General features: G+C 47.1%; 2 protein-coding genes and 2 long non-coding RNA genes across 30 annotated transcripts in view; 2 read left to right on the forward strand and 2 right to left on the reverse strand.

The window, feature by feature from the left end:
* The window catches only part of LOC132452406 (phospholipid phosphatase-related protein type 5-like), a 31,218-nt gene extending 25,801 nt beyond the window's left edge, over nucleotides 1-5,417 (forward strand). Inside the window, exons 6-7 of one of the 2 annotated variants that reach the window (XM_060045029.1) lie at nucleotides 1,072-1,120; nucleotides 2,026-5,417. In XM_060045029.1, the coding sequence (XP_059901012.1) occupies nucleotides 1,072-1,120; nucleotides 2,026-2,045 (69 nt within the window). In that variant the 3' untranslated portion in view covers nucleotides 2,046-5,417. The remainder of the gene's footprint in view (nucleotides 1-1,071; nucleotides 1,121-2,025) is intronic. The other variant, XM_060045030.1, reaches the window with a different exon arrangement.
* The window catches only part of LOC132452468 (uncharacterized), a 205,931-nt gene that overhangs the window by 70,046 nt on the left and 108,385 nt on the right, over nucleotides 1-27,500 (reverse strand). The gene's annotated exons all lie outside the window — the stretch shown is intronic.
* The window catches only part of snx7 (sorting nexin 7), a 15,004-nt gene continuing 1,508 nt past the window's right edge, over nucleotides 14,005-27,500 (reverse strand). The window contains exons 2-9 of the mRNA XM_060044858.1: nucleotides 27,479-27,500; nucleotides 26,244-26,354; nucleotides 25,487-25,645; nucleotides 23,422-23,620; nucleotides 22,808-23,007; nucleotides 21,534-21,632; nucleotides 19,545-19,697; nucleotides 14,005-14,589 (exon numbers count right to left, since the gene is read on the reverse strand). The exon at nucleotides 27,479-27,500 is cut by the window's right edge and continues 221 nt beyond it. Coding sequence (XP_059900841.1) covers nucleotides 14,524-14,589; nucleotides 19,545-19,697; nucleotides 21,534-21,632; nucleotides 22,808-23,007; nucleotides 23,422-23,620; nucleotides 25,487-25,645; nucleotides 26,244-26,354; nucleotides 27,479-27,500 — 1,009 coding nt within the window. The 3' untranslated portion in view covers nucleotides 14,005-14,523. The remainder of the gene's footprint in view (nucleotides 14,590-19,544; nucleotides 19,698-21,533; nucleotides 21,633-22,807; nucleotides 23,008-23,421; nucleotides 23,621-25,486; nucleotides 25,646-26,243; nucleotides 26,355-27,478) is intronic.
* On the forward strand, nucleotides 15,539-16,169 carry LOC132452304 (uncharacterized). The gene is made up of 2 exons (XR_009524289.1): nucleotides 15,539-15,794; nucleotides 15,825-16,169. It is a non-coding gene; the product is annotated as an uncharacterized LOC132452304 (long non-coding RNA).

Here is a 27,500-nt window from a genome sequence, read left to right on the forward strand (position 1 = left end):
CTGAACCGGTCCATGTATCAGGACCTGAAGCACATGGATCAGGACCTGAATCGGTCCATATATCAGGACCTGAACCGGTCCATGTATCAGGACCTGAACTGGTCCACATGTATCAAGACCTGAACCGGTCCACGTAGCAGGACCTTAACCACATGGATCAGGACCTGAACCACATGGATCAGGACCTGAACCGGTCCACATGGATCAGGACCTGAACCACATGGATCAGGGCCTAAACCGGTCCACATGGATCAGGACCTGAACCAATTGGATCAGGACCTGAACCACATGTTTCAGGACCTGAACCGGTCAACGTGTATCAGGACCTGAACCGGTCATGTATCAGGACCTGAACCACATGTTTCAGGACCTTAACCGGTCCTGCTGGGAGACTTTAAGTCTCCCAGCAGATCTTCTCCTGGTCTTTGGACCGTGAGTCATTGTGTATCTCAAGGCAATGAGAATGTAATCGTTTTGTAATAAAAAGTCCTCTTCCTGATTTGCAATCAAGCATCTGGAATTGGATGAGCAAAGGAGCAGAACGGGAAGGGGTAGACATGGTCCTCAGTATCGTTGTGTTTCTAGCTTCACCAGTAGGGGAGGTATGACTGCATCGTCAGATTAACATAATATTCATAAAGGTTGGATATATAGGAACTGAATGAACTACTTCAGGTTACATTCCAGGAACTCCAATATCTCTATTATCTTAAGTTTTCTCATCATTGCTGTTCATTTATATTCATGGGGAATAGCATGTACACTCTAACCAAGCCCACATCCAAACACACTCGACTCTATATTTTTACCTTAATATAACATTTATCAAACAATTCATAATTATTGTGCAACAGCCTGACTCTTCCTAAAATGTTCCATAATCAGTTAATTTGGACTGTTGATGAAGTTTACACTGACGTCCCCAACAGCACACCCTCCGCTCATGACAAAGGTTTCCCAGACAATGCTAATGGCTCCTCATGAGCTGTAATGTACCTGGTGTGACTCACTCTCTTGTTGAGGGGAGACGATAGTCCGACAGCCACCTGAACGGGTGTGGTGTGCTTTCAGATCTGGAACGCTGACAAGGGCTTTATGACAATGGAGGCCGACTTCCAAGGTACTGTAGCGGTCAGAGCTACAGCCGGACCCCCTGCCTGCCCCCCCGGCTGTCCCCGCCACACCGCCCCTTAAGGCCTGTGCATGCTAGCACGTTAGCCACACAGCCAGGCACCGTCACGTGACCACACCGCAGGGCTGCCCTGTGCGTACACGTCTCACAAATCAAACACACACCTTCAATGCAAAGTAGTGATGAGATGTTGAGCGACCGGGTCTGGAGGTGAGACCTGAACCTCATTTGGTACAATCTAAGATCCTCACACTTTGTCTCCAACATCCGCGTCTGAAGAAGGGATCTGCTTGCCGGGGAGCATGGTGTAGTCGTATTACTAAACACTGAATCTAACCCGGGGAGGGATCGGTTGAATGTGTGGCCAGGTTTGTACGCGGTTCTTGTTCAGTGGCACTCGGGGCCAGACGGGCCTTCTGCCCTGACATGTTTCACCTCCTCCGCATGACGGGCTAAACATGGTCAACCCACGACCCTCCGAGCTCCTTCCTCTCTCTGCTTCTTCATCTTCTTCTTTAGTCGCTATCTTAAAAAGAAGCCCCACTTGCCTCTTTTATTCGGTAAACCCCCTCAAAGCGTATTGAATGTCTGGAGATGATCTAAATTGTTAATTAACCAAAGCAATTCATTTGTTTTACTCCCTGAAACGTTGGATTCGGCCATGAGCGATTCTTTTGTGTCGTGTGATGGGTGGTTTGTAACCGTTTAAACGGCAGCATCGTCACGTTATGTGGCTGAGTGTATCGTGTCGTTAGTGAGTATGTAATTGCGTGTGTGCTTAGGAGGGTGTATGCCGATAAAAGACTGCTGTTTCTCGATTGGTTCTGCATCCACTTCATCCTCTTCCTCCTCTTCATCCTCTCACTTTGACTCTGGTCTTCTTCCTTCCACAGAACCACATCGCCTTCGCTGAGGTCACATGACGTTGAGTCGGCTGTCCGGGAAACCCACTGGGCCTCCAGCCTGTTCACCATCCAGTCCCGTTAGCATTAGCTTACAGATCCACTGTTCACCATCCAGTCCCGTTAGCATTAGCTCCTAGTTTAGACCCACTGTTCACCATCCAGTCCCGTTAGCATTAGCTCCCAGTGCAGATCCACTGTTCCCCATCCAGTCTGGTTAGCATTAGTTCCCAGTGCAGATCCACTGTTCACCCTCCAGTCCCGTTAGCATTAGCTCCCAGTGCAGACCCACTGTTCACCCTCCAGTCTCGTTAGCATTAGCTTACAAATCCACTGTTCACCATCCAGTCCCGTTAGCATTAGCTCACAGTCCAGACCCACTGTTCACCATCCAGTTCCGTTAGCATTAGCTTACATTGAAGACCCACTGTTCACCATCCAGTCCCGTTAGCATTAGCTTACATTGAAGACCCACTGTTCACCATCCAGTCCCGTTAGCATTAGCTTACATTGAAGACCCACTGTTCACCATCCAGTCTCGTTAGCATTAGCTTACATTGAAGACCCACTGTTCACCATCCAGTCTCTTTAGCATTAGCTCCCAGTCCAGCCCCACTGTTCACCCTCCAGTCCCGTTAGCATTAGGCCACAGTGCAGACCCACTGTTCACCATCCAGTCCCGTTAGCATTAGGCCACAGCGCAGACCCACTGTTCACCCTCCAGTTCCGTTAGCATTAGCTCCCAGTGCTGTCCAACCAGACCTCCACCATTCACCATCCAGTGCAGCGCCAGACCACCCACACATTGTGAGTAGACTTGAGGAGCCAAGAAGGTGGATCAGAAGTCGAGAGCTTTCCCACCGATCAGAAGGGGTTCCTCACTGTCAGTCAGCCGTGAGTTTCTGAGCGAGGGGCCAGAGGAGGAGATAATCGGAGTCAACGAGTGGAGCTGTTCAAATGTAATTTGTGTATAATACTTTTTGGTCAAATATATTTATCCTCTCTTGCATTTTGGGGACATTTGAAAAGCAGAATGGGACACTTAATGCATTTGAAACCTTTTGGTACATCTTTGATTTGTTTGACAAACGGCGGAGTTTGTAGTCTTTCCATGTGGCGTTATAAACTGTTCACATCTCCAGACGGCAGAACCCGGGGGAACCCGGGTTCCCCCGGGTTCTGGGCCGTGGGTTGATGTTTCCATGCGGCCCAACGAGACCAAACAGGGTTGCGAGTGTCACCAGACAATCACAGGTTCCTGTTTCCCCCCTTTCTACCTCCCCTGTGTGTGTGAGTGTGTGTGTGTGTTTGTGTGCGCATGTGCCGTGGGTGTGTGTGTGAGTGCGTACACGTGCGTGTGCATTGTGTATTTGTGCTTTATTGTTGCAAACAGCACAGATGTGAAATAGATTTGAAAAACGTAGCAAAGAGGTCTTTCCTGCGTTGTCTTTATCGTGGACATTAAAAAGGATATACAGGATTATATGACATAAGAGTTGCTGTTGGACTCACAGGCCAACACTGAGATTTTTGGTTTGTGTGCTTGTGGGTATATATTAATCTGATGTAGTTTATAGCTAGACGTCTACTGTCTCATCTGTTTCTGTTACCTGACGGTGTTACACCAGGTTCAATCCTGTCAATCCTAGTGTAGTTGACTTGTTTCATGTTTTTGCAACAGATTCACATTGACACTGGTAGGGAACTCTCTGTTCCTTAGACCATTTACAGCGAAAAAAGAAAGCCATGTATCTATTTACATTTGATCATCTCTTTGATTCAACCAAAGCCCTATCAGACCTGGTTTACGACGACCTCAAGGTGGCTTATTGAACCTGATTTCCTCAGACCACAGCACTATGTTCCTCTCCGCTTCTGCTGCGCTTTAACCGCCCCTGCAGAGCTTCTGCTTTCTGCCGACCAGTGGGGGAGACTCGAGCTCTTCATCGTTGATTACGAAATCAATCAGAGTGATAGAAAGCTTGGTGTACCTCATCACGCTTACCCCAGAGGGGCGTGGTCACACAGACGTAGATGTTCAGACCACCTTCTCCAGCGCATGCGCTGACGTCATCTTATCTGACACCAGCCGCAGATTCCAGAGGGCTGGGATAACACTGGGGAGGCTTTTCCAGTGACGTTCCATGGCTGAGTCTGTGCTTCTTGATGATGCTATGAAACTTGGTCAAAAGGAATAATTCTATATAGAGATCTCACTTGTGCAGCAATCAGCTCCATTCTGATCTGCAACTGTTTCAGCTCCCCTTCACCGCATTACAAACGCAACGTTCGGAAATGTCAAGCTAGTTGTTTGCTTCGGAGGATCACAGCATATCTCGTGCGTAAACGAGGCACACCTGCAGGTTGAAGCCGAGGGTGCTGTTGAACTCGATTCTGGTTTGGTTGATGGGTTAAGAGATCTAAGCGGCTTGTGTTTCCCTGAACGATTCAAAGTGCCAACGGTTGTGAAGCCCATTTCTTTAGTAGCAATAACATGCGCGACTTTGCTTTCCCCATTGGTTCAGAGAGTTACTTTGTGTACAAAGTCTCATTCTGTCGGCCCTAAATTTTCTATTTTTATAGTAATCACTGAAGCACTTAAATAAAAGATAAGAAAGAGAGTGGAGACTCGAGGCAGGAACATGAAGCACTTTAAATCAAGGTACGGCTCCTATCATCGCTATGAAGTGTTTTAAAGAACAATGCTGCCGGGTATTCAGGATTCATCACGTATATACGCTCTTAGTGCATTGTAAGAGCTGAAATAATATTCTAAGATATTCTACTGAAAACAACTGTAAAAAATGTACACGTTGGAAATATTTAGATATATCCTTTTGGTCATGTTGTAAATTACTACTGTCTTGTTATGACTGTGCACTGTATGTGTGTGAGTGTCTGAAGGAAAAAATATGTACGGAAACATCTTGAATATTATTTTATTCTGATATAACTACTACTGATTATATCTACTCCCTGTTATTTTACAAGAAGTATATTTCATAGAATTGTTCATTTTCTTTCATTAATTCTTGTGTGGAGAGTGTTGATATTCATCTCTAGTTTGTTATTAAGTTCCAAACTAAATTTGACTTATTCATGTTGATATAGTGTTTCAAACACATTAACCTCCACCAACTTGGTTTCCAAATGTGTTTATACGTCTCCCAGACTCATGTGTGTTTTTCTTCACCTTTAGACAAAACCTTTTGTGTTGCTATGATTATAGCATCCTCTTGCTTTTTATACTTAACCTATGCTCATATTTCTCTTGAGGGTTTTATTTTTTTCCAATATTCATTATACTTGTGACCTATTACACTGTAGAAAGCTTATGAAATGTACAGATTTTGAATTAAAAAAATCCCAGCGTTACTATTGGATCTCTTCTTGTGTCTCTGTTGTTTCATATCAGGTAATAATAAATGATCACCTTCTTACAGTGACTTCTGACATAATGAATAATATGAAAAGCACACAAAGGGGTATGCCCCCTTTCATGGTGCAAAACCAGTAATGGTCTATAATTATCATTAATCAGACCAAGTTGAGAATTAGTCAGAACATATGATAAAATAAAATAATTTTAAATCAAATATAAATAAGACACACGCAACTGGATCTATGTTCATGAAGCACCCTGGCCTGTGTGCTTCAGCCTGTAGACCGCAGTAGGACCCATCTTATGTTACATACTGGGGGTCGTAGCAGAGTGGTTGGTATCAGCGGGAAAAATAGAGAGGATGAAACGGTAGTCTTTGACTTTAAAACTGAATTTCCGACATGGTTTTCATGGAGTACAGGAGACCCGGGTTCAATTCCTTCTTACTTTGGTTGTTTTTAAAACATGAAGTCGTTGTGTGAATATAACGTTAATTAGCGGTCATGTTAGTGGCTGGCTCTGTGTTACAGTGGATGGAGCTCTTGTGAACAGCTCTGAGGTCCTGGGTTCAAATCCAACTGAGATCGATCACTGTGAAGTGATTCTGAAACATAACACTGTTGTGTGAATTTAATGACAAATATTTCCTCCAACAAATTGGTTCTCAATGACTAGGTGGATGAGAGAGAGAGAGTCCTTCGTTCCAATCACCGCAGCGACTGGTTAAAGATCTACAATGGCAAGCAGGTTTTGTTTTTTAATAAATCTGCTTAGACGTTGGGGGATCTTCTTGGTGTGCAGGGACTCGAACCAGAGTCTACTTAGTGTTAATCAACAGCCTTACCACTGCACCACTACCATTGGTTTTGGGCAGAGATAATACTTCAATTCACATAATGTAACTGATTAAAGTAACTCAGCAAGAAGAATTGAACCCCGGGCTCCACAAGGTTAGCCAGGAGCTCTCTCCGCTCTCCCGCAGAGATTGGTAAATTGATATGGTCAGCGATTAGACATAATAGAACAGTAGACATGATATTAATATGTTTAAAACCTGTATTAAATTTCAATGGAAACAAATTCCAGCAGGACTTAAACCCTGGTCTCCAGAGGATTATCTCACAGTGCTCCTCACTGCACCACTGACAACTAGTTTATTAAATCATTAAAAGTATTATATTAATTAAAGACAGGTCATAAAGAGTTGCCAAATTACTAGCAAATTAGGCATTGCATGCTGTTCCTAATCGACCCAAATTGGTGATCTTCTGCAACCAATGATGTCAGCTATTTGACTAAGACGTATTACATATTACATGGCCTGCCGCTAACGTTGCGTGAAATGTCCCTCAGGGATAGCCTCTGCAGGCTTCTGGGTTGAGTTAACCCTCACTCAGGGTTAAGTGGTTTCTGTTTAACAGCAGCTTTAGTCGGACTCAGGACTTAACCCTGGCTCTGAGTTAAGTGGTTGGTGGTTAGTATTTAGCAGCCGCTCCCGTCAGACTTAGGAGTGAAGACAACTGGTTTTGGTTCTCTGGTGTTGTACGGGATGTACGGGAAGTCGCTTGGAGAGGACCAACCAGGGGACAAAGTCAGACTGAGGTCTAGAGGATGTGATGGAGATGGACCTCAGACAAACGCTCTCTCAGAGATCTGTATCTGAACCCGGCTCCAGCCCTGGGGCACCGACATGTCTTCAGCCTCTTCTGAGGGACTAGAGGAGAGCGAGACACTTGGACCGGCTCCTCTAATCCAGTCAAGCGTCTCCAGTGTGGGCGGGGCTCACGGCCAAATCAGTTTCTACCATATCTGCTGGATCCAGTGAAGATAAAGCAAATCACTGTTACACATTAGGAGGTTAAGGATGAGCTACGGCTGCTTATCCTGCAGGATGAGGCTGGCACCACGTCAGGGTATAAATACAGCTTCTGTAGAGCTGGATCTGTTCAATGGCTCACATTAATGAACCGGCTCACAGTGGGGCTATATTCAATATATATACAAATAAAGAGAGAGAGAGAGAGAGAGAGAGAGAGAGAGAGAGAGAGAGAGAGAGAGAGAGAGAGAGAGAGAGAGAGAGAGAGAGAGAGAGAGAGAGAGAGAGAGAGAGAGAGAGAGAGAGAGAGAGAGAGAGAGAGAGAGAGAGACTTAATTATATATATATATATTAGAGCTGTCAAGCGATTAAAATATTTAATCGTGATTAATCGCATTAATGTCATAGTTAACTATTATTAATCGCAAATTCTTTTTCTATGCTAAATATCCCTTGATGTTTTTGTCCCATAATTCTTCTCATTTTAATTCTCTTATCAACATGGTGAAGTGCATCGGCTTGCCTTGTGCAAATGATTTTTTATTGATAACAACATTGGCATATACTGATCAAAACAGGACGATACAAAAAAAGAGCCTATAGTGCAATTAAACGACTGCTTTGAACAAATGTCATTTGAACATAGCAGTCAGGCTACTGCTTCTTTGTGCGTAGATGGTTTGGGTGGGTGTTCAACAGTCTAATGGCCAGGGGGGAAGAAACTGTCACTGAACCTAGACGTCCTACCGTGGATGCTGCGGAACCTCCTGCCAGAGTTCAGCATGGAAAACAGTCCGTGGTGGTGAGGGTGGGTTGAGTCAGAGGAGTCGCGTTGGGCTCTGGTCACGCAGCGCTTCTGCCCAATGTCCCGGATGTGGAGGGGAGCTGTTCTCACCACTCCCTGCACAGACTTCCAGTCCGAGGCCTCGCAGGCCCCACACCAGACGGAGATGCAGTTGGTCAGCAGACTCTCGACGGCTCCTGTGTAGAAGGTGATCAGGATGGGAGGGGGGGAGGGAGACTTTCCTCATCCGGCGCAGGAAGTGCAGGCGTTGCGGGGCCTTCTTCGCCAGGGAGTAAGTGTTGAGGGACCAGGTTAGCTTGTCGGTCATTTGCACCCCCAGGAACTTAGCGCTGCTGACGACTTCCACCGCAGTGTGATTGATGTGGAGTGGTGTATGACTAGGCCGAGATTTTCTGAAGTCGGCAATGATCTCCTTTGTCTGTTCAACATTGAGGATCAGGTTGTTGACTTTGCACCAGTCCACCAGATGTTTCACCTCGTCCCTATAGGCCAGTTCATTGTCATCCTGGACGAGGCCAACAACAGTTGTGTCGTCCGCTTACTTCAAGAAGTGGTTGGAGCTAAATCTGGGACGACAGTCGTGGGTCATCAGGGTGAACAGCAGGGGGCAGAAATATATATATATACTGTATATACATATGCATATGTCCATCCAACAGCATCCTCTTTCTCATCCAGGAAGAGGTCTGTCTTCCATTCACACACCCACACACACACACTCACACTCACACAGACACACACACAGACACACACACACACACACACACACACACACACACAGACACACACCCTATTATTAAGCGGAGCAGCAACCCTCAATCTGTCTGTACAATTACACCCTGCCCTGCTGTGACAGACTATCACACACTAGATTAACACACACACTCACACACGCACGCTCACGCACACAAAGATGGCATACACACCATACAGGCAGGCAGGCAGGCAGGCAGGCAGGCAGGCAGGCAGGCAGGCAGGCAGGCAGGCAGGCAGGCAGGCAGACAGACAGACAGACAGACAGACAGACAGACAGACAGACAGACAGACAGACAGACAGACAGACAGACAGACAGACAGACAGACAGACAGTATATATAACATTGTCTAATTTGTAGAGAAAAACAGAACAGTTTAGTGCAGGGCTTGTATACGATTCTGAATGCAAATTATCAATCCTAGCAGAAACTGTAGGAGTGTTCATGAATACATTCAGAAAAGCATAAGACACCAGCAAAAAGCTATAATTAGGACACAAGTATAGAAAATAAAAATCAGTTGCAAGATGTTATCTGATGTTTTATCTTAAAACTAGAACATCAATGCGTGGAAGTAGAAGAATGGTAACCATGGTTACCATGCATCTCCATCTCCTCCGGTTAATGTACGCTTTCTGTTCTCTACTGCAGACCCGGTTAGGGTTAGGTGGTTGTTGTGGTGGTGGCGGCGGTTGTGGCGGTGGATGTGGCGAGGTTGGGGGTTGAGGTAACGGTGGAGGTGGGGACGGAAGAGGCAGAGGAGGTTGAGATGGTTGTGGAGGTGGTGGTGGTGATGGTGGACCTGCCACAATGCAAGGCGGCCTGCAGCATTGATCCGTCTTAGTGGAAGGCTGCTGCTATGAGTTGTCGTCACGTATGTCTTTTAATGACATCCCATGAGAACAACTCTGTGCTTTGGGATTTTCTTAGTTGACATAATGATCGTGAAGAATAAAACTGCAGGGGTTAATCTGCTATATTTATTCTATCTCTATTGATCTGGGAGCTGTATGGCTCAGTTCCAAACTGAAATAATGAAACAATGTAAGGAGGCGGATGTATGATGTATCCACATCTTTGTCTTTTCCTCTTGCTTGAATAAAGCCGTCATCTTCTGTTGAGGGAATGAGAACAAAACTACGTGACGACAGAAAACTTCTGCCAAAACATATTTTTCTCTTTTACCTCCACCTCCACCTCCATCACCTCCACCACCTCCACCCACTCCACCCACTCCACCATCACCACCTCCACCATCACCACCTCCACCATTACCACCATCACCACCACCACCTCCCCCTCCACCATCTCCACCATCACCACCTCCACCTCCACCATCACCACCTCCTCCTACACCACCTCCACCATCACCACCTCCACCATTACCACCATCACCACCACCACCTCCCCCTCCACCATCTCCACCATCACCACCTCCTCCTACACCACCTCCACCATCACCACCTCCACCATCACCATCACCACCTCCACCTCCACCACCTCCAACTATCAAGCCACTAAATGTAGATCACAGCGGAGGTTGGTTCTGCTCCACCTCAGTGACCTCATCTAATGGAGGAGGTCAAGTCACCCGTTGCAGCCCGGTTATCTCCAAGGCAATGATCAGAGAAAACAAACGTCAATGCAGTTTTGATAACGACCCCTGGATCTCAGTAGCTAACGGGTTGAGGCAGTCAAGGCGAGGAGGCTGCGTCCGCCCGAGAGCCGTCTGCAGTGGGCTGCGATCATTAGCTGCTGTTATGTCACCGTGACAGCAGATCTGGACCTCAGCCCGGGGGTAAGCTGTGTGGGCCGCCCGGCCGCTCAAACGATGACAGGAATAGAAAGAGGAAGTTTGCAAAGAAAACATTTCTGCAGAGAATATTTGGTGCATATAAATTCACAAAAAGGGTAGCGGCAAAAATCTTGGTGGGATCTTCCTCCATGGAGGTGAATGGAGGTTAGCTGAGCCCTGGATCACAGGGATGAGAGGAGGGGGGAGAGGGATTGATGCTGGGGGGTGAGTGGGCCAGACGGGGGTGGAGGTCTGTGCAGTCCTACCCACTCAGCCAAACATATCGACTGTCCAGGCCAAAGGTTTTAAAGAAGAGCTGGATTTCCAGCTTGTACATGACTCAAGAGTCGATAACACAAGGAAAGGTTTAAAAATACACGTATAGAACCATTCTGTGCAAACAGATTTCTGGTGCAAACAGTTCATGACTAGACAGACCACACGTTGCTCGAGCCTCATTCTCACACACTCCCCCAGACTTTCCTTTGAATGGTTTCTGAGAGTCTGGCCCACATTCATGCTCACAACTACAGGATCCCTGGCCAACTCATCAACAGATATCTATCTTTCTCCATGTATTTAGGACTGCAGCCTCAGATTAACAATATAACCACCGTTGAAAACCCAGCGTCATTTATTGAGCCGATTTACAGACATGCTTTCTTGTAACTGGAGGATAACCTTTAGTTTTTGTGATAAGGTCTCAGGGCTAAACATTTGGAAGAACACGTCTATTTTATTTGGGTTGTGATGTTCAGAAGGCCTCTGGGGTTCAGTCCGGGAGTTCATGATGTTCTAGTGCAGATGACCGCGGCCCTGTCCTGGCTCCTACTGTCCCCCTCAGCTGGAGACAGGCTGCCCACAGAGTGAGAAGACCGCTGTTCTAGGAGAGACAGCTTTCCCAGTAAAGGTGGAGGTCAAACAATGTAGGGAGGAAAACAAGGAGAAACGTCAGTTATTTCCTACGGCCCCTCAATCTCTTCTCCGTACCCGATAATAGCCCCTCTCTTTTTTTGGCCTCTGCTCGTTGATTTGATGCATCAGTTCAATCATTGCTTTTCCTTTTCGTCAGGTTACCCACTTTGATTCCAGGATTAGAGCCAGAAATGCGAGGCATCAGGTGCAGTAAATAACACTCTCAGAAGAGCTGCTCTCAGAAGAGCTGCTCTCATACATTTCAGAGGCGCGCAGGGGATACATTTGGACCACGTGCATTTTTCACCCCAATAAAAACATGAAAGAAGCGGAGGACTATTATTTGAAAAGACAGGGGCGTGTCACTATTCTTCAGCACTAGGTATTTATTTATTTGTTGTATTTATTTGATACGAAGGCTTTTAAGTGCCGGTTACAATTGCTTAAGATGGCTGTTGGATAAAAGCTTACATGTTTAGTATTCTTGCCATCTAAAGTTTGAAATCCTTCTATCAAAATGGAAAGTGAATTACCAATGTGGTCATTTTTACGGGTCAGAACTAGTTCAACCTTCGCCTTTACAAAGCTGACAAACCGAGTCTGGGACCTCGATATCTGAGTTGATTCTCTGGAATATAGTCAATTGCTTTGTAGTCCTTTCACTAGTCTTTGAGTCTCTCCAATTCCACCCCATGTATTTTGGGATTTGCTTTATTTCTTATTCCTGAACAGTTGTTTTGATGCATGCAGTCCTCTGATCTAACCCCTACGGCCTCAACGTGGGGGGGAACAGAAGATCCCATTCCTCCTTCTCACCACAACAACATACCCATGGTGCATCTATATTTACTCCCCATACAGACTGTAACAGGACAACCAGAACTGGGCCACGGCATTATTCATTAAGGCAATTATTTGGTGAGCTTCACGGAGGAATTCATTAATTTGCACGCGCACACACAGGGCCTGCAGAAACCTCGAGGGTCCTCATACTGCCTCCACAAAGAGCCAGCGAACGCCGCGCTGCCGGCAGACCGGCTTCAGATCCTCAGGCTGCTGGAATACTCATCTCCATATGGAGGCTTTATTCTGTCAGTGGAGGAGGCCCTCCGTGACCTCAGCGTGATCAACCCAGGTCCTCCCATCATGCACCATGTCACCTTTAATCATGAGGAGAGCACAAAAGTAAACGTTCAGCCCTACTGTTATCCATGGAGGAAGCCCGCCCCCCCCCTCACAGCAGCACCATCTAGTGTACTCTACCCCCACAGCGGCCTCATCTAGTTTACTGTACCCCCAGCTGAGGAGCAACAATAGCATCATCTAGTGTACTGTACCCCTACAGCTGTGGAGTGACAGCAGCAACATCTAGTGTACTGTACCCCTACAGCTGTGGAGTGACAGCAGCAACATCTAGTGTACTGTACCCCTACAGCTGTGGAGTGACAGCAGCAACATCTAGTGTACTGTACCCCTACAGCTGGAGAGTGACAGGAGCACCATCTAGTTTACTGTACCCCAAAAGCTGTGGAGTGACAGGAGCACCATCTAGTTTACTGTACCCCCACAGCTGTGGAGTGACAGGAGCACCATCTAGTTTACTGTACCCCCACAGCTGTGGAGTGACAGGAGCACCATCTAGTTTACTGTGCCCCCACAGCTGGAGAGCGACAGCGTCATCATCTCGTTTATTCATGCCAGTGAGTCATTGTTTTAGAGCTAAAAATACAATTGTAAACTAAATCCAAGTGTCTTAGAAGTCAGCGGTTGAGAAGCCCTCTGAGATGATGCTAACTTCAGTTTAGACTTGTTGTTTGTCCCCCCCCCCCCCCCCCCCCCCCACCCCCATAACAAACAGAAACCCACGCAGCTGTATACCGGTCTCTGCTGGTCTCGCCCACCTCCCCGCGTCGCCTGCTGAATCTCTCGTATTGTTCTGCGGTGAGGCGTGATTCATAAGAACAGAACAGAACACTTAAAGTCGTGCGTTCTCCGATAAACTCGCCGCAAACGAGGGACGGGGACGGGGACGGGGACGGGGGGGGCGGAGGGATGGACGGGGGGGGGGGCGCCTGTTTTAACAGCCGTTTACTAATTGATGATCAGGGGGGCGTAAGGTACGTGGCTTCACCGCGCTCCGCCGCCACGGAGCGGCCCGCGGCGCTCTTCCTGGAGGTGACCATTAATTAGTCATGGGATGCGTTTGGTTCAGGAAGGGTTTAAACACCAACAATGCGTCTATTCATAGTCCGAAGCCTACGCAGGGGACGAGTGGCCTCTGGCCGTCATAAATCATAACTCGCTTCATTCTTCAAAACGTCTCGTCCAGGTCCTGGGTTAAAGCTGCTCTAGGTACGTTTTAAGAGCTGTTGGTTCTAGACCAATTCGTACATACAGCCCCTTTAACCCTACGACGACGACACTCTGGTGATGTCAGCCAAATTCCTACACCAGAGTTTTCCTAGAGCTGATATCGTTTAATAAGAAACCAGAAACAGTCAATTCCATTTTCATGTACCAAAGTGTCTTTTAATTTCATTGCTGCATTTCAGCAACTAAAATGTCTACCTTTTTACAAAAACAATAAAAGGAATCAAATCGAAAGAGTATAAAACATTAGTCAAATGGATTCAGACTGGCCGACCTCCCATCTCTGAGAAATGTCAGACGAGCCAAAACTGGGCTAGGCAGATCGACCAGACTTCGGAATCATAGTTTGATTGGCTGGCATCAGGATCAGACCGGTTGAGGACCTCATCAACAGGCCGTGTGTCCCAGAAGACGCGTCAGGCAGGCAGCGTCTTCCTGATCCAACACCTTGTATTTGGAATGCTAAAGCTAAGCTTGATCCAGGTTAGGAATCATGGAAGTGAGGTTAGCGTTCACCCTGCTCTTTGGCTTGTTCCCGTGAGTGTGTGCCTTTGCGTGTGTCATACTTTATTATCTGATCATGGCACAGTGTACTTTGGCACTTGAGTCTTGGTCTGTGAGGAGGGGGGTGTCCTTATTTGGTGGGCCGGTTCAATCCTCCTCCTGGCCGGGGGGGGTCTTCTGGGACAGGAGGAACGTCTCCCACACGGCCAGACACTGCAACACAAGACAAGGCTGTTAGCATGCAGGACTGTTGAACGACAGGACTCTGTTAGCCTCAGGACTCTGTTAGCCTGCAGGACTCTGTTAGCCTGCAGGGCTCTGTTAGCCTGCAGGGCTCTGTTAGCCTGCAGGACTCTGTTAGCCTGCATGACTCTGTTAGCCTGCATGACTCTGTTAGCCTGCATGACTCTGTTAGCCTGCATGACTCTGTTAGCCTGCATGACTCTGTTAGCCTCCGGGACTCTGTTAGCCTGCATGACTCTGTTAGCCTGCATGACTCTGTTAGCCTGCATGACTCTGTTAGCCTGCATGACTCTGTTAGCCTGCATGACTCTGTTAGACCGAACCTCAGGACTAGGTTAGCCTGCACGGGCCTCTTGTGGTGCTTCTGCCCCCTGACGGGCTGCTTCTGGCCACTATGCTGCCACTGGGCAGTATGTCCTCTCTGACCTTCATCTGAGCTGAATATTGCTCCCTGGCCGATGCCATGAGTCTGGAACATGAAGAAACGCTTGATCATACTTTATCCACACTTTAGAAGGTCATCTCAAGCCAGATGGTTTGGGCTGCATTTGATCCAGTCATTAGAGTCCGATCAGATCCTGGCTGGAATGAGTCCATGAGACGCATTGGGGAGCAAGGATCATAAGATGTTCTCTTTTCCTCTCTCCTTTCTTTACATGAATGATCACATAACAGGACTCTGAGGCAGACAGGTCTCTGAGGTCTGACACTGGCGCCTCCAACACATCCCACACTAAGCGGTCAGAGGAACTGGCCTCAGGCCAGCTGAGCGTACGAGGAACCCAAGCGGTGAATCAGAAGCAGTCAGAATGGAAGGAGTGTCTCACATGACCACGCACGGCGCCCGCCCCAAAGCCCCAAGCGGGCGTCCGGGCGCACAGTGTGAGGCCCTGGTGACACCATGTGACCCCAGGGGAGGATCAGCTGAGGCAGAACGGGTGAACGCAACGTGACGGGTCTGGGCATTGCACCTCCACAAGCCCTACGCTAATCTCGTTTTAATATATCAGGGAAAGATGTCTTTGTGATGAAACAAATGAACCGAGTGTGTTCAAAATATCCTCTCCACCAAGAGAAGGTGCACTAACACCAAGAAGCCAGTGGCTCCGTCATGCTACCCTAAACAACAATACCCAGTAGACGTAGGTTCAGAACCACAATACAGTCCTGGATGGGTGAGGTATATACAGGATGATCTGTATCAGAGTGTAAAGGATGAGGTATATACAGGATGATCTGTATCAGAGTGTAAAGGATGAGGTATGTACAGGAGTGTAAAGGATGCTGCTATGTGCTTCTTTACTCAAATCTTCCTTTTTCGTGGTTAGCTCACCCCTGAAAACCTTCGTTCGCACTCTGTTACAACGCGCATTTGGAAGAAAAACCTTGAACGACCACAGTACGACCTATGGTAGAGAAAACTAATGACACACACACACACACACACACACACACACACACACACACACACACACACACACACACACACACACACACACACACACACACACACACACACACACACACACACACACACACACACACACTCCTCAGTCTCTGGTCCAGCGCCGCATCTCTGTTGCTAGGGGGTAACCATGGCGATGTCTCTAGTTTTACTCCCTAATGCATCACACTATTCATAAAAGGGCAGAGCCACAGTGAATGCTAATGTCCAGACACGTTGTTCCTCTGCGCTAACCTTAAGCTAACCAAACCCTCCACCTCAGCAGCCCTTCCACTTACAGGATGGCTGGGGGCCAATCAGGGAGGAACAAGCTTTCCCCAAAACCTCTGCGCTAAGAAAAGATAATGAGAAAATGTGTGTTTGAGTATGGGCCTGAGCGTGCAGAAATGTTTGTCCACCTGCTCTGACTGTAGAAACTAGCAGACAGATGCCTCTCAACTGTTTTGTCAGTCACAACACAACTCAGAGGTGAAGAAGACATCGTTGATGGTCACCCATGTTGGTAATATCCTCCATTAATACTAGGGATGCACCGAATATTCGGCCACCGAAAATGGAGGAGTGAAAGGCCGAAAAGAATACATCGAACATTTTTATTTTTGATTAATAAAAAAATAAAATAAATAAAATAAAATTGTTTTACTCATTTATTTAAAGGTACATTGTTCTGACATTCTTGCTATCAGGACTGCTGGAATGTTAGAAAAAGTTCAGTATTAAATAAATATTTTGTATCAAATTTGTAATTGATTTATTTTATTGAAAAGCAAGACAAAAAAGTTTATAAAGGACATTTAATTGTTTGATTTATGCAATGGTGAAAAATTAAAGCAAAATGAATGAAAAACAGCAAAAGCCACATTCGGTATTCGGTTTCGGCTTTCGGCCAACTGTTTCAGTATATTCGGTTTGGGTTTAGGCCAAGAATTTTAATTTCGGTGCATCCCTAATTAATACCATAGTTGAACTGGATTGAACTTCGAATGCATTTGTATTCCAAGTCCTCTTGAGCTTACTCACTTGCACCAACTGACTCACTTACTGAAGATACCGTCTTACTGCATCAAAACAAGGTCTTCTGCCCGTCAAGAAGAGCTTATCATAATATTTCGCAAAGGTTTTACAAAGTCTTGATGAGGATAGCTGGCTAGCAGCTCAACACTGTCTCCAACAAAGACACTCTTGGGTTCTAATGACATTTCGTTTTGCCAGCCATCTTTGGTTAATTGGATATAAAAGAATAATAATGAATCATATTACAGAATGCATTGTCGATATAGAGAAGGTTTACATCCGATGTGTGTGCAGACGTTAACATCCTGCGAGACCATGTGGTTAACCCGTCAACATGACCGTCCAATCCGGAGGCTGGATAATGAACCCTCATTAACGCCCAAAGTCTGGAGCCGGTCCTAAACGTTAACGCTGTGACCCCCGCCTCCTTCAGCCTCCACCCTGCTCCTCCTCCACCCGGCCCAACCCCGGCCTACTCCTCCTTCCTCCTCCTTCTTCCTCCTCCTCCTCCTCCACCCTGCTCCTCCTCCACCCTGCTCCTCCTCCACCCTGCTCCTCCTCCACCCTGCTCCTCCACCCTGCTCCTCCTCCACCCTGCTCCTCCATCCTGCTCCTCCACCCACCTCCACCTCCCACCTCCACCTCCCTCCTCTTCTTCCTCCACCCTGCTCCTCCTCCTCCTCCTCCTCCTCCTCCACCCACCTCCCTCCTCCTCCTCCCTCCTCTTCCTCCACCCTGCACCTCCTCCTCCTCCTCCTCCTCCACCCCGGCCTGCTGGTCCTCATGACAGAAGGAGCGTCTCCGCTCTGATGAATTATTGAGCTCCGTTTCTCCGGGCGGCCTTGGGCCCCCGCGCTGAATGACAATAGAGGCTCCTCCCTCACTCCCTCTGCTCCTGGGCTCACTGACGGTTTGTACCACACCCCATTTTGAGCCCAAGAAGTACTGTGAGGGCTCAGAATTAATAGTAGTAGTACTAGTAGTATTGATGTGTCCAGTACTGTGAGGGTTAAGTATTAATAGTAGTAGTACTAGTAGTATTGATGGTGTCCAGTACTGTGAGGGTTCAGTATTAATGGTAGTAGTACTAGTAGTATTGATGGTGTCCAGTACTGTGAGGGTTCAGTATTAATAGTAGTAGTACTAGTAGTATTGATAGTGTCCAGTACTGTGAGGGTTAAGTATTAATAGTAGTAGTACTAGTAGTATTGATAGTGCCCAGTACTGTGAGGGTTCAGTATTAATAGTAGTAGTAATAATAGAAGTAGTTATAATTGTAGCAATAGTAGTATTGATAGTGCTCAGTACTGTGTCTACTGACCACACGGGGAAACAGCAGATGGTCGGTGCGTTGGACGACGGACCTTCAACATCTAAGCGCATTTGACACCAACATGTAAACATGCGGCCACCTTCTGAGGAGCAAGTCATGTTAGGATGTATCATGGAGTGAGCTGCTGCTGCCCTCTACTGGAAACAGTGGGGATGGACATAGTCCACCCCATAAAAACCCAGATGAAGGAGGGTAATTATGGGGAGATAAGTGGATTGTAATGAAGAACAATATGGTGGCTACCACCATCCTCTCGCTCTGTCAAAGCTCTACTTCCAGCATCAAGTTCACAAGGACCAGAAGACCTTACTGGACCAAGGAGGAGGAGAGAAGGTGGTTTACTGCAGAGCTCCTGCAGTCAACCACCTTCTCTCGTCCTCCTGGGTCCAGTAAGGTCTTCTGGCCCTTCTTCTAGATTAGATAAAGGCCTACTGGTCCTTCTTCTAGATCCAATATGTTCTCCTGGTCATTCTTTTTTTTATCTTTCCTTCACTTAACTCAGCCTTAACCATGCAATTTTCTTAAACTAGTTTAAGAAGCCTTAAAGGCACCCAGTGCAACTTTCGAGGCTTAAAAAGAAACATTCAATTTCTAGTCTTTTTTACACGTAGTAAGTTTCAATAACTCCATACCATTACATACCGACATTTAAGCAGCAAAGATGAGACGTCGTTGTGTGGTGAGAACTGATACAAAATCGATAACAACAACAATGCCGCCATTTTCTTTATTTATATATATAGTTATTGAAACTTACTACGTGTAAAAAAGACTAGAAATTGAATGTTTATTTTTCATTGAATGTTTACCTTAACTAAGCGATCTTAACCTAGTTGAGGGAGCCTTAACTCACCTTCTCGTAGTGGTCCAGGTTCTTAACTAAGCGATCTTAACCTAGTTGAAGGAGCCTTAACTCGACTTCTTGTTGTAGTCCAGGTTCTTAACCAAGCGATCTTAACCTAGTTGAAGGAGCTTTAACCCACCTTCTCGCTGTAGTCCAGGTTCTTAACCAAGCGATCTTAACCTAGTTGAAGGAGCTTTAACTCACCTTCTCGCTGTAGTCCAGGTTCTTAACCAAGCGATCTTAACCTAGTTGAAGGAGCATTAACCCACCTTCTCATAGTAGTCCTGGTTCTTGTCGGCGGTGGAGACCAGCGCCTCTCGGAGGTCGTACCTCATGGCGTCGCCCCAGCGCGCCCAATCCCCCTTCAGGGCGCTGTTGGCCGACTCCACCCTCTCCTCCAGGCCGGCTGCCTCTTCCTTCAGCTGAGACAGGGAACGGAGACGGAGGTGAGACCAGGGAACGGAGACGGAGGTGAGACCAGGGAACGGAGACGGAGGTGAGACCAGGGAACGGAGACGGAGGTGAGACCAGGGAACGGAGACGGAGGTGAGACCAGGGAACGGAGACGGAGGTGAGACCAGGGAACGGAGACGGAGGTGAGACCAGGGAACGGAGACGGAGGTGAGACCAGGGAACCGAGACGGAGGTGAGACCAGGGAACCGAGACGGAGGTGAGACCAGGGAACCGAGACGGAGGTGAGACCAGGGAACCGAGACGGAGGTGAGACCAGGGAACCGAGACGGAGGTGAGACCAGGGAACGGAGACGGAGGTGAGACCAGGGAACGGAGACGGAGGTGAGACCAGGGAACAGAGACAGAGGTGAGACCAGGGAACGGAGACGGAGGTGAGACCAGGGAACGGAGACGGAGGTGAGACCAGGGAACGGAGACAGAGGTGAGACCAGGGAACAGAGACAGAGGTGAGACCAGGGAACCGAGACGGAGGTGAGACCAGGGAACGGAGACGGAGGTGAGACCAGGGAACCGAGACGGAGGTGAGACCAGGGAACGGAGACGGAGGTGAGACCAGGGAACGGAGACGGAGGTGAGACCAGGGAACGGAGACGGAGGTGAGACCAGGGAACAGAGATAGAGGTGAGACCAGGGAACAGAGATGGAGGTGAGACCAGGGAACAGAGACGGAGGTGAGACCAGGGAACAGAAACCGAGGTTGAGGTTCACCAGAGAACAGAGAACAGAGGTTCACCAGAGAACAGAGAACAGAGGTTCACCAGAGAACAGAGGCAGAGGTTCACCAGACGCAGGACGTCCCAGCAGAGGACAGCAGGAAATTACATACATATATATTACATACAATAAGGTATTTACATAAGCATAGATAAGAATGTGTTAAAAAAGTGTTTCCCAGCCTGGAGCAGGAGCGCCCTCTAGTGGCCATACTGCGCTAGAACACAGTCAAGCAGTTTGTCTCTATGGATCACTGATGTTGGTGTTTGTTGGGGAAGTGTGCAAACAGGAATCATGTGACACCCCCCCATGTTAGTGCGGCGCCACATGCTGACGGACAGCTGCCAGCAGGCGTCAGCGGGCTGCAGAAGAGGAGGAGAGAGACGGTTCCCTCGGCTAATGAACCATAGACACACACTCCAGCTGCTCTGAGCTGCAGCTAAGCTAAGTTACCAGAATGTCACAGATGGAATTAACAAACAACAATAATGACCATGTACAGGAACGTGCTGTTCATGTATCAAACCCTCCCTCTCCCCTGGCCATCAGGACCGGCTCCTCTTCATCTTCCTCCCCCTGGGGTCAGTGTGACGAAGAGGAAGGGGTCTTATGGCACATTTAGCCACCCTTACAGCATAGCTGTCCTCTGTACAAGTCCGTAGGAGGGCTCAACAAACATCTAGATGCAGGGGAAAGCTGAACTATATGAATATGGTGACAGTGACAGTATTGTAGGTACAGTAACTGACCAGTACTTTATCCTGTGTCTGGCAGGTCTAACCCTTGCTCATGTTGTGTTCTGGTCCTCTTTAGAGGTTAAACCCTAACCCTTACTGTCTTTGTGTTCCCGTCCTCTCAATACAAAATCCTTCATACCCAAGGCAATACACAAACACAACATACTTCTTACACAAGCACCACAGAATTAGAGAACAGACTGCCTTCAATCAAAGACAATTTTCTAATATGGCAACAAGTTGGACAAATAAAGCTTTTGAACTTTTTTTGAACCTCTTTAGAGGTGAACCCCTAACCCTCCCTGCCTCTGTGTGTGTTGCGTTCCACTTACCGTCTCCAGGTCGCCTTTCTTTGAGACCGCCGAAGAGGCCAGCGTGTCGTTCTTGGCCTCAAACTCAGCCTGGATGTGGTCCCTTCTCCTCAACACTGTCTGTAGGGACGGGACGAGGGCCGTGAGGACACACACACACACACACACACACACACACACTCCCCTGACCCTCGCTCCAGGCTGTGAGGACACACCACACACACACTCCTCTGACCCTCGCTCCAGGCCGTGAGGACACACCACACACACTCCTCTAACCCTCTCTCCAGGCCGTGAGGACACACCACACACACTCCTCTGACCCTCGCTCCAGGCAGGAGGGAACAGTGAACCATCACTTCCATTAGCTACTACTGAATGATACGTAAACATCATCAATATGATATATAATCAGGATAGGAGGAATACTACACCGTTCACAAGAATCTGTACATTAAGTTGACATGGAAGCAAATACTAGACACATCATCATATTAACTTATTAAAAAAGATTTGAACAAGTTTCGACTATAGCCTGCGGATATGAATGATGTATCAAAAAATAACAATGAATCATAACATTATGCATTTGGCCTGGAGCCAAACTGCTGCAGAGATGATTCAGAGATCCACCAAGGAAGTTTTAATTAAATTACAATATGGATTGGTACCTGGGTTCATTAGCATGTTTTGATTAAAAGGTCAGCAGATCTTTAATTAATGACACAGTATGGCTGGGCTGTCCCACGGTGCAATCAAGCCCTGAACTTTAGGGCATCAGAGTCGGCCCATGTCTGTCAATCACACAGCGTCAAAAGACAAGCAGCCGAACATCAACAAGAGCCAGGAAAACACTATAAATACTAAACACAGATGGAGGAATGGAACCAACAGGAACAATACAACGATCTACACAATAATAATACGCCAGGAGATGTATTATTACTAGTACTAATCTCATCAGTAGATGAGGTGTATTAGTACTGAATGCAGCAAATGTAGATTACTACATCTCATCAGAAGATGTAGTATTAATAATACATCTAGATATACTAGTTGTAATAATAATGCATCTCCCCAGGAGATGTAGTTTTATTATTAATACATCTCACCGGGAGACGTAGTTGTATTATTAATACATCTCCCCAGGAGATGTAGTTTTATTATTAATACATCTCACCGGGAGATGTAGCATTACTATTAATACATCTCACCAGGAGAGTAATAGCCGTAATAATAATACATCATTCCACCAGGCCATGCATGGATCTCATGACTTCTTCTCCTCTCTGTACCTTCAGTGTGTCCGCACAGAGCAGGTACTGATGGAGGGTGGGCTGCAGCACCTCCGTCAGGTGACGGAGCTGCTCCTCCGTCTCTCTGCCGCACAGGTCCAGGCAGCCGGCCACGCCCCTCAGCGGCTCCGCCAGGTCCGCCTCCAGCTCCGCCCACTGGCTGTAGAGGGGCCCGTACTGACTCAGCTCCTCAAGGTACTCTGCAGAGGGCGGGGGGGGCGGGGGGGGGAGGTGATTGTCATGGAAACATCTGGGGGGAATTTATATTTGATCTTGTTGGAACGAGATTTTTGAATAATGCACTTTCATATATTTTTCTATATTCTATTTCTATATGCATTTCTATATTGCTGTTTCTGTTTCTTTCTTCTATATGCATATTTATGTACGCTATTTCACTATCTTTCTATATATTTATACATTCTATCTTTCTATATATCTATTTTTATCAATATATTTCTGTTTCTATGTTTTTTTCTGTTTCTATAAATGTATATATTTCTGTTTCTATATATGTATAGATATATACATCTTTCAATACTTCTATACATATATTTCTATTGATATATATTCTATGTGTCTATCTCTCTTTCTCTGCCTGCGTGGGGCCCCACCGTTCTGCTCCTTGATGATCCTCTGGGTGACCTTGTCCAGGGCGGACATCTTGCAGCTGAATTCGTCGGCGTAATCCTGCATGGCCCCAAACTCCTGGGGCCGGGCCCTGACGCCCCGCACCGCAATGGCCGCCGCCCGCACCGAGTCCCCCATCCGGCTCAGGAAGCTGGGTCCCTGCTTCTTGATGGCCATCAGGTCCTGGTCAGGGTCAGAGACAACGTAAGAGCAGGCTGGATCTGTTCAGAAAGCGTACCGCTCACCACCGCTGCAAGTTCACCGAGTTCACCTGGACTCTGAACAAGAGACTCACCTGATCGGCGTTCACCTGAGCTCCGCATAGCCTCCCCCTTATCCCCACTGACCCCATCCAGCCCTCTAGCACTTATTGTATGTCGTACGTCCTTGCAGTTAAAAATAGTACTCAGCATTGTGTAGTTATCCTATCTTTCTTAGTTGTATAAAGGGAATTGGTTAACCTAATGATTGTAAATGCTTGGCACTTGGTTCTCTGAACATCCCAACTGTACCGACAGCGATATATAGTTGTTTCTCTTTCTTCTGACAAGTCGATTTGGATTAAAGTGTCCTCTAAATGCCCTAAATGTTAGATAATAATAACATTAATTGATCAGTAGATGAATAGATGAATTATTGTTTCCAGGCCATATTGGATGGTGCCACGAATTCACCATCCAACTATAAAAACAGCATTGGATACTAGTTGATGAGAGGTTTTTGGAGTGTGAGACAGCAGCCAGTGTGGACAGAATGCGGTGCAGTGCCTGAACAGGGTTACACTCAGTTTCCAGTCATGCTGGAATGATCCAGTCAGCTCGTGTCTTGGTGCTTCTTGTTGTGTTGTCGTTCTTGTTGTGTTGGTGCTTCTTGTTGTGTTGGTGCGTCTTGATTTCTTGCTGCTTCTTGTTTTGTTGTTATTCTTGTTGTGTTGCTGCTTCTTGTTGCGTTGGTGCTTCTTGCTCCACTCTGTGTTCCAGACAGAGCCCCAGTGTGTCTGAATGGAGGGCTGTTAACCTGTGTTTGTCTTAACCATTGAACCCGGACAGTGCAGTCCATTATGGAGGACAGGCCCAAACAACAGCCTTGATTGTGCAGCTCATCCATAAGAAGGGGAATGAACAAGAATGGAAGACAAGCAGGACTTTGACTTGGTGCTGCCACCGAGTTAGTAAGCTGCTTTAGCACTTAGGGATTATAATACAGGCTGTATGCGGGTTTGTATGCGTGCGTGCGATTGTGTGTGCGCACGCACATGTGTACACGTGTGTGTGTCTAGAACTTACTACCAGCAATCCATTCACAAAATAAGTAGGAATCCCTACTATTAAAAACCAAACCACAAGCAGAATCAAGGGATTGCAGTTCAGTGAAATATGTGCTGCTGTTGCTGTCATGGTTTTGACTGCAACCACACAGTTAAAACATGTTCCATCTAGAAAACTGATGTTCCATCTAGAAAACTGTAGAGGCTGGAAGACGGGCGTTCTGTTCACTGGGCACAGGATCAGTAACGTCAGCTCATGTCGACTTTAGGAAACAGACGCAGAGCAAATCACAATTCACACCTAAACCATCTCCAAATCCCAGCCACACCCCCAAAGCCCCACTGAAACCCTGTCGATCCCTCCAGTCAGGTCAGCCTGGGACGAGACCTTCTCCTGGGGGCCTAAGGGCTTCAGGGGCCAAAGAGGCACTGAGAAGGACCCCAGAGGAGGGTCTCCTCCCAGGGCGCCGCGAGGAACACGGGGCCTCAAGGACCCGTAGACGGGAAAACAAGAAGAAGCCATCCCAAGACCCAAAATATCAGTGAACCCGCGTGTTTCACCTCAAATGCCAAAACTGGGATAAAGTTTGCAATGAATGCATAAAGAAAATGACAACCAAAACAATACGACAAAAAATAAAAGCATCTGATTTCGTCAGGCCGTTCTTTTTCCATCAGAATCATGAGTCCATGAGCGTCTGAGGCCTCACCACAGCTTCATGTAGGAGACCAGGGCGGTCCATTACATGCATCACCTGTACAGGGTGAAGGGAGGAGCTCACCTGCTCAGTGAGGAAGACCTTGAGCTGGGGACTCCGGGACAGCATCGGGTGCTCGGCCGTCTTGCTGAGGAAGGTCTGCAGAGCGCGCCTCCGCGTCTCGATGAAGTCCTCGCTGAAGCGCTCCACCAGCCCCTTCATCACAAACTTCTCCGGCAGCGGCTGGGAACGTTAAGGTCAAAGTCAAAGGCACATTCATTTTGTACAGCACAGTATCAGACACAGCGGTTACTCAAAGTGCTTTAAGTGAGCGGACAGCTGACGGTTAGAAACAGTTCTGTTGGAGGTTATCCCTTCAGGGGGCACGGTGATTAACCCAGCGGGACAAATCTAATCCAGCAGAACTCCTGACGCATCGTAGGACATTGAAATGTGTTCTGTATTAGCAGTTTATCAATAGTAGTAAGAACATGTTGCTTAACTCTGGAATACAACGCAGGTACTAATAAGACTTTAGATTGACACAACGACCGACCAGACTTATTCTATAGCTCCAGGCGCATCCTGTATCGGGTAATAGCTCCTGTGTACAGTTTTGTTTGGCCATAAACACAAGCATCACAGCAGTAACAGCATGAATTTTCTACCATCCCCTAGCGGTAGAAGCCCCCCCTCCCCGTCAACAATTGCTTCCCCTCCGTCAACAATTGTTCGGCAGGTAGGGGGAATTCGGGGGGGGGCCCATCAGTACCTCTTGTACACAGGGCCCAGAATTTGGTGCTACGGCCCTGCCTTAAGGTCACTAGAAGGTTCTACCCACGTGGATGATGAGTGTGGGGTGGCCCTCCTCCAGTTTGCCCCGCAGCCACAGGAAGTCCTGGTACCGCCGGTGCACCTCATACTCGCTGGAGTCAAAGTCCCCGCGCGTGGTCTGGAGGGCAAAGGTCAAGTTAGGCAAGGTCAGCGTAGGGAAGGTAAAGTCTAACTTATGGAGGGTAAATTCAATATTTGTGTATTGTCAATACATAAACAACCTTCTGAAATCCAACCCCAACTGTATCGGTGAGTCTGTCATTTTAAACCACTGTATGCTTTGTGTTGTTTTTCTTGTTAAGCTCTTTGTATTGTTGGCTCAAATGCATCAACGTCAGCCCGGTATCGACTGATGCTGAGACCGTTTCCTGTGCTTGGTGTGATCAGAAATAGCGCAATGCGCTATTGGTGCAATCTTTTTTTTTGATACAATTCAAAACATAATATCAAAATACTTGTACAAATGGATATCCATTAACCATGACATCATCGAAATGGGATTTAAAATAAGTTTTTCCTTTCGACAATTACAAGTTCAACTGACGGCAAGATATAAGTGCTAAAATTAGGAATGGTTCAAAAACACTGCAATCGCGGCTCCTAGCGAGAACTATGTGGAAGTGAAGTGCAAACAGAAAGAGAATATTTTGAGCAGAACTGTGAGAGTGAACAGAGCACAGCTGGTATGTGGTAGGTTATTAGGACCCTCTTTAAGTAAGTAGCGTTTAGTGTTACGAGGACCGACTCACCTTAAAGGAGCTCTTTAAGTTAGGCCTGGTTAGTGTTATGAGGACCGACTCACCTTAAAGGAGCTCTTTAAGTTAGGCCTGGTTAGTAGTGGTTAGTGTTATGAGGACCGACTCACCTTAAAGGAGCTCTTTAAGTTAGGCCTGGTTAGTAGTGGTTAGTGTTATGAGGACCGACTCACCTTAAAGGAGCTCTTTAAGTTAGGCCTGGTTAGTAGTGGTTAGTGTTATGAGGACCGACTCACCTTAAAGGAGCTCTTTAAGTTAGTGGTGGTTAGTAGTGGTTAGTGTTATGAGGACCGACTCACCTTAAAGGAGCTCTTTAAGTTAGGCCTGGTTAGTAGTGGTTAGTGTTATGAGGACCGACTCACCTTAAAGGAGCTCTTTAAGTTAGGCCTGGTTAGTAGTGGTTAGTGTTATGAGGACCGACTCACCTTAAAGGAGCTCTTTAAGTTAGGCCTGGTTAGTAGTGGTTAGTGTTATGAGGAGGACTCACCCGTGCCAGCACCCGGTAGACG

This window comes from Gadus macrocephalus, chromosome 23 (genome assembly GCF_031168955.1).
Source record: "Gadus macrocephalus chromosome 23, ASM3116895v1".
Classification (NCBI taxonomy): domain Eukaryota; kingdom Metazoa; phylum Chordata; class Actinopteri; order Gadiformes; family Gadidae; genus Gadus; species Gadus macrocephalus.